We start from the raw sequence: 7500 nt of genomic DNA, 5'->3' as shown, positions 1-7500 counted from the left end.
TGCTTTCGTTGGGGGTGTTGGTGGCGGGAAATGCCTTGGTATTGGGTCACCTTTTTTTTTTTTTTTGGGGGGGGGGGGGGAGGAGAAGGGGGAAGGGGAGTGTGGGTTTGTCATGGGGAAGGGGTAAGAGGGGGGTCTAAATTATGCTGTGTCTATTTTTTTTCTTATCTCTTACCATTTCTATTCGTTTCTTTTTTTCTCTCTCTCTCTTTGTTTTTTTTTACAGTTTCTCTCTTGTTCTCACTTCTCTCCTCTTTCTCATCCACTCCATATTCCCCTTTCTCTCTCTCTCACTCTCTCTTTCTCTCGCTAATTTACTGTCCTTCCCCCATTATTTCGTTGACCTTATCATCCTCTCCTTCTCCCTCATTCTCTTCCTAGCTTCATTCCCCTTTTCTCATTCTCGCTTCCTTTCTTCTCCCCTCTCCGCCATCCCCCTCCCTCCCCTTCTCCGTATTCCCCTACTATCCCCTCTTCTATATTCCTTCTCCCTCTTCTCCCACTTCTCCCTGAGTTCCCCATTCTCTCTCCCTCTCTTTTCTTCCCATTCTCCCTTTCCTTCTTAGCCTACCTTATCCCATCTCCATCCCCCACATTCATCCCCATCCTCCCCACCTCCCTCCCCATCCTCCCATCCCCCCTCCACCCCCACCACCCTCATCCCCATCCCCCCTCCACCCATCCCCCTCCCCCCCTCCACTCCCCCCACCCCCACCCCCATCCCCAACCCCCCAACCCCCAACACTTACATTATTATTCTGCACAGTAGTGGTGATGATCTGCACCCTCGTAGTCGTGGACACCTGGAGTTGGGTGTTGATGTCCGTGGCTGTGACCTGCTGGATCTGCGTCTGCGTCAGGTACCGGGTGTCCGTGATGATACGGGCGCGGGTCACGTACTTCGTTTCGGTTAGGAGCTGGTAGGTCGGGCAGAAAGGATTTTTTGGGGGGTTAGGGGAATTAGTTTTGATTTAGATTTGGATAGGTTCTGTTGTTTGTGGGAGTAGAGTGGTTTTGTTTTGTGTTTAGGTATGGGGTTTTGTTTGTATTTACGTATGATGCTTTGTTTGTATTTAGATATGACACTTTGTTTGTATTTAGATATGAGGTTTTGTTTGTAATTATGTATGATGAGGTTTTGGTTGTAATTAGATATGAGGTTTTGTTTGTGTTGTTATGTTTTAGGGATGTCTTTGTTTTATTGAAAAAATGAAGGAAAATTTGAGTTTTTTGTTTTATCTGGTTAGTGAGGATTCCTTTTTTTCTTAATTTGATGAGAAAATTATTGCAAATTAGATTAGAGGAAGATAAGGAAGAATATATTTTGTTATCAATTATTATGATAATCATCATATATTGTTTGGATTAATTGAATCTTTCATAATTTTTGTTTGCAATTTATCAGCTTTTTTTTTTTTTTTTACAAACGTGGTCTTTATCAGTGTAATGTTTTTATAGTGATATTTGGTTCTTAATAATTTCAAATCACTTTAATTAGTCCGAAAAAAACAAACTTTTCTTAAAGGTCTTATAAAAAAAGAAAAAAGAAGGAAAGTGAAATTGTCATCGAATCTCAAAATGATTCCTCTCATAATCTGAAAGTAAAAAAAGGACATCGTAACAGGTAAACTTTCTCCTCATTTCAAGAAATTCTTCAACCCTTTTCTCTTTCCTCTCAAACCCTCTATGTTGCCTCTTGCCCTCCCCTCCCCTCCCCCTAGTCTACCTTACCCTACTCTCTCTTGCCTCCTCCTCCTCCCCCTCCTTTTCCTTCGACCTTGTCCTCCTCCTCCTCTTCTTCCTCTTTTCTATGACCTTGTTCTCATCCTCCTCCTTTCTCCTATTTTCTTCGACCTTGTCCTTCATTTCCTTTGGTCCCTTCCTTCCTCCCCTTTCCCTCTGAGACCCAACCTGGTTTCCTCTCACTTTCTCTCTCCCTATTCCTCGACTTTTCTCTCTCATCATTACTCTCTCATTCCTTTCCCTCCTCCTCCCCTCCTTTCTCCCATTCTCTAACCTTTCCTTCCGCCTTTCTTCCTTTCCCCTCGACCTACCCCCTTACCCACACTCCCCCTCCCCCTCATCCCATGCCCCCAACTTCCCTCATCCTTCTTTCCCCCCACAACTCCTCCCACTATCTTGACCTCTTCCCCCTCAACCCCCACCTCGCTCTCCACTCCCCCACCTTCACCCCTTTCTCTAAACCTCACCCCCTTCACCCTACCCTCCCCCTCCGATCCCTCTCACTCCCCCTTCTATCCTTCACCCCCCCTTCCCTACCCATCCGATCCCTCTCACCCTCCCCCTTCTATCCTTCATCCCCCCGTTCCTTCCCCCTCCGATCCCTCTCACCCCCCCTTCTATCCTTCACCCCCCACCCCCCGTTCCTTCCCGCTCCGATCCCTCTCATCCCCCTCCCCCTTCTATCCTTCACCCCCACCCCCCCGTTCCTTCCCCCTCCAATCCCTCTCCCCCCCCCCTTCTATCCTTCACCCCCACCCCCCCGTTCCTTCCCCCTCCAATCCCTCTCACCCCCCGTTCCTTCCCGCTCCGATCCCTCTCATCCCCCTCCCCCTTCTATCCTTCACCCCCCTCACCCCCCCATCCTCACCTGCGTCTGCGTCTGCACCACCGGCGGCACAACGGACGTGATGACCTCTCTCCGCACAATAGTCGTCGGGTAGATGCTGGTCTGCGTGATCTCCCGGAAGACGGTCGTCGGAATGGCTCTCGTGCGGGTACTAATGAGGGTCGTGGGTACCAGGCGGGTAGAAGTGACCACCGAGATCTGGAGGTTCGGTTGGCACTGCCCTCCCCCGGCGGCGATGGCACTGTCGTCGGGAGTGCCGTACAGGCCGTTGAGGGGACCGCTCAGGCCTGTGGGCTTTGTGGGAGGAAGGGGGGCGGGAGGGGGGAGAGATGTAAAGTGAGATTTTTTTTTTTGGGGGGGTGTAGGGGAGTGTGGGGGAGATAAGGGGGGGATGAAGGGATTAGGGAGGGAGGGAGGGAGGAAAGTGGATACGGAGTTTGAAGGAGGAAGGAAGTACAAGAGGGAGGGAGGAGGGGATACATAAAGGGAGGGAGGAGGGAGATACAAGAGGGGAGGATGGAGATGAGGGAGAAGAAAAGGGAAGACGGGAGGGGTGGGTGATGGAAAGAAAGGATAAATAAAGCAATGGAAATGTATAGAAGTAAGAGAAAGTTTGAGGGAGATATGAAGGGGAGGCGAAGGGGAAATGAGGGGGGAAGTGAGGGAAAGATCGAGGCAACGAAGGAAGTACGATTGTGATATGAGAGGAAATAAGGAAGGAGGTAGATAGATAGATAGATAGATGAAAAAGAGAGAGAATGAGAGAGTGAAAGAGAGAGAGAGAGGGTTAGAGAGAGAGAGAGAGAGAGAGAGAGAGAGAGAGAGAGAGAGAGAGAGAGAGAGAGAGAGAGAGAGAGAGAGAGAGAGAGAGAGAGAGAGAGAGAGGGTTGAGGAAGAGAAAAGTAGGCAAAAAAGATGAGTAAAATAAAAAGAACAAGAGGAAAGAAGGATAGAGATACGAGAGAAAAAATAAAAATAAATAAAAAGCAAAGAAAGGAAGAAGAGTAAAAAAGAGAGGAGAAAGACAGGAGAAAGAGGAAGAAAAAAAAAAGAAATAGTAAAAATAGAATGAAAGAAAATAAGAAAGAGAAAGAAAAAAGAGCAAGAGGAAGAGAGAGAAGATAAGAGAGAAAAGAGAGCGAGAAAGAGATGCATGAGGGAATGTGAACCTATAAAATGTATAAGAAAGAAAGGCTAAAGGAATGTAAGATAGATAAAGTGTTACGCGAGCAAACAAACACGGAAAGAGAAAAAAAGATGAGGTAAAGTGAAAATACGAACGAAATTTTCATAATAACATTTATAATGATACAAATCATGACAATTCCTCAAATGTTTGAGTTCTAATTCTTCGAAATCCGCTAAAACAAAGTAAAAAACAACAACAACAACAACAAAAAAAAACCGACACATAAATGAACAAATCAAAGAATAAAACAAACAAGAACCAAAAGACAAAACAACACAACCTACCTGAAGCAAACCGCCGCCATTATTAACTTGACCGAACGAAGCAGGGTTCGAAAAGGAGAGATCTCGAACATCGCCTCCGAAGCTCGTCTGTCCCAAGTTACTGTGCACGCCGACTGTTCCTTGGCCCAAATTCCCCTGGATGAAATTTCCCTGGCCCAAATTCCCCTGGAGGAGGTTGCCCTGGTTCAAAAGACCTTGGTTTCCTTGTGCCAAAAGCCCCTGATTCCCCTGGTTGTAGGTTTGGGGCGTAGCTAAGGTGAGTGAGACGAGGGACAGCACCACAGCTGTTGTTGTCGCCATTGCCAACAGGTGGTGTTGAAGACGCGAAGGAGGAGCCATACCTGTGTCGGGGAAGAAAGAGCTTTGTTAGCGAGGGTGGTTGGTTGGAGGAAGAGGAGGGGGAGAGGGAAGGGAAAGGGAGAAGCAGGACAGGGAGGAAGAGGAGAGGAAGGAGGAGAGGGAAGGGAAGGGGAGAAGGCGGAGAGGAAGGAGGAGAGGGAAGGGAAAGGGAGAAAGAGGAGAGGGAGGAGGAGGAGCGGGATGAGGAGAAAAAGGGAAGATAGAACAGAGAAGAAAATACAACGTCGATCAAACAAATAATCAATAACAAAAAATCATCTGAAAATAGGAAATTCGCAGAAAAAAGAATAACCGGCTACTTTTCCCCCCAAGCAGCTGTAATCAGGGAGCTACAGCTGATGCGGCCAGACGTCTGCTTTTACTCGGTCATGTATTTGTTCTGTTTACATCCACGGAGCTCTTGGTGTGTGGTTTTGTATTAGCGGAACTGGAAGCTTTTGCGCTGGATTATATCTTTAATTCAGAGTTCAGTGTATATGTATTTCTTCAATGTATATGTATTATATGAGGAGACATTTTTCTTATGCTTCGACGTATACTTACATACCATAATATATGCGATTCGCAAAGAAACAAAAGAGAAAGGTAGAGACCGTAAAATGCAACCAGTGCCTAAATATAGAATCCGAATCAATATAATACAGAAAATCGTGTATATATATATATATATATATATATATATATATATATATATATATATATATATATTCCTCTACGGTCGCTGTAGACTGTATAATAATTGTTTTTATATACAGGGTCCCTATAATCCTGCTGTTTGATGATGATCAATATTCAAATAATTTTGTACGTACCTTTTATGGACATGAAAAGAGTTTATGTCTTTATATATACAGTAGATTGCAAGGATAATCAGATATTTTATGCGATTCATGAATAGTGTTGCTTTTTTTGTGAATGAATGTGTAATAATGAAATTAAGTTTATTTCTTCGCAATGCTGATGTTGGTTATGCAAGGGTGGAATATCTATAAAAAAACAATCATGACATTTATGGTTGTGATACTACTGCTACTATTGCAGGTAATGCTAGTTGTAGTTGTAGTAATACTTGTGATGATGATAACAATGATGGCAATAATAAGAATGATATTGATAATTATAATTATTATAATGATAGTAATAATGACGATTGTAATGACAATAATGATCATAATAATGATAATAATAGTGATAATAATAACAGTAATAATAACAATGGTGATAATGATAATAATGATAATAATTATAATGGTTATCATAATGATACCAATAACAATATTATTCATTGTGTTGATAATAATGATAGCGATGATAACAATAATAATAAAAAAATAAGAAAATAATGATTATGATTATGATAATGGTAAAGATACAATAATACTAATGATAATGATGATGCTAGTACTATTGATGATAATGACATCACAAATAACAATAAGAATTATTATGATGATACAGACAACAGCAGCAACAAAAAACAACAACAATAATAATGATTATAAGAATAACAATATGAATGATAGTAACCATATTAATAAAAAAAAAAAAAAAATACAGCAATGATGACAAAATTATCAATAATAACAATGATAACGATAATAATAATTATAACAATGATAATGATAAAAAACAATGATGATTAAAACAAGAACAGTAACAACACAAATACTCAAGGACCACACACAAACACAAACACACAACACACAACCACACCCCCCTCTACACACACACACAACACCCCCCACCCCCTCCCCACCCACACCCACCCCCACACACGCCTCTCATTACAAACCAACTCCCTTCCTTTCACTTTCGAAGCCCGCGCAACCGACAGCAGACTTCAAAAGAGCCGTGAGGAAAAGAATCTCTTAATATGAACTAATAATTTACACTTCAAAACAAGGAAGCTAGCTGGCTTGATGGCCGTGAGAGGATATTTTGTAAAGGATTTCTTGATTTTACTTTCACACAGGACTCGTGTTGAATGGCCTGTTTAATGAGAGTGATTGTGATTGCTTTTAATGGTCTCGATTTTGACGAGGGCGTGTTTGCTTGGGTCTCGTGTGCGTCAGCTGTTTGGTAGGACCAGTTCGTTTTTTTGTTTATTTCTCTTTGTCTTCTATGTTTGTTGTCATTCGGGCTTGTTATTTCTGTTTTTTTATTATTTTTATTTTTTCTCCTTCATCTTCTATTTATTGTTATTGTTCATTATTATTATTGTTATCATTGTTATTATTGTTAGCATCATTATCATTATTATTATCATTGTTAGTATTAGCATCATTATCATCATTATTGTCATTGTTAGTATTATCATCATCATTGTTAGTATTATTAGTGGTATCATTATTATTATCATAATTATTCACATTATCGTAATCATTATCATCATTATTGTTGTTGTCATAATTACCATCATTATCGCAATTATCTTCTTCGTTAACAGTATCGTTATCATTATGGACATCGTTATTTATCTTGATGCTGTTTTCATCGCCATAATTACGAACATCACAACCGCACCATTTATAATCACCATCATTACATTTTCTATCACCTTTATATAAAGTCCTCTCACTAGCCCCTTCTCCTCCCGCTCCATCAACCCTCTACTAGCTTCTACTAGTCCCTTACTAGCCACTCCTACCTCCCTGCTGGTCCCCAACCACCCTCTAATAGCCATAAAGCCGTACTAGTCCTCACAGACACTAGTTGAGTTACTTACTGCTAGTCCTCATTAGTCCCCCAGAAGCTAGTCAACTCTCTACTAGTCCCCAACCTCCTATTAGCTCCCTCCTAATCTAACCAACACGCTTTACAGATTCTGACTAACCCCTACTAGCTTCCAATCAACCCACTACTAGCCTTCAACCCACCCTTCCAATAACTCCCACCCCACCCTCAACTAACCCAACCCACCCTCAACTTACTCAACCCACCCTCAACTAACCCAACCCACCCTCAACTCACTCAACCCACCCTCAACTAACCCAACCCACCGTCAACTCACCCAACCCACCCTCAACTCACCCAACCCACCCAACCCACCCTCAACTCACCCAACCCACCCTCAACTC

General features: G+C 42.5%; 1 protein-coding gene across 1 annotated transcript in view; it reads right to left on the bottom strand.

The window, feature by feature from the left end:
• Window positions 1-7500, bottom strand: part of LOC122253548 (uncharacterized) — a 23923-nt gene that overhangs the window by 9323 nt on the left and 7100 nt on the right. The window contains exons 2-4 of the mRNA XM_043016763.2: window positions 4064-4404; window positions 2612-2884; window positions 750-917 (exon numbers count right to left, since the gene is read on the bottom strand). Of these exons, the coding sequence (XP_042872697.2) occupies window positions 750-917; window positions 2612-2884; window positions 4064-4402 (780 nt within the window). The 5' untranslated portion in view covers window positions 4403-4404. The remainder of the gene's footprint in view (window positions 1-749; window positions 918-2611; window positions 2885-4063; window positions 4405-7500) is intronic.

Source organism: Penaeus japonicus, unplaced genomic scaffold, assembly GCF_977035675.1.
Source record: "Penaeus japonicus unplaced genomic scaffold, GWHDUDI00000001_assembly GWHDUDI00000027, whole genome shotgun sequence".
Taxonomy (NCBI): Eukaryota; Metazoa; Arthropoda; class Malacostraca; order Decapoda; family Penaeidae; genus Penaeus; species Penaeus japonicus.
Note: the sequence above shows the minus strand (reverse complement) of the source record. Positions and strands in the feature narration are given on the sequence as shown.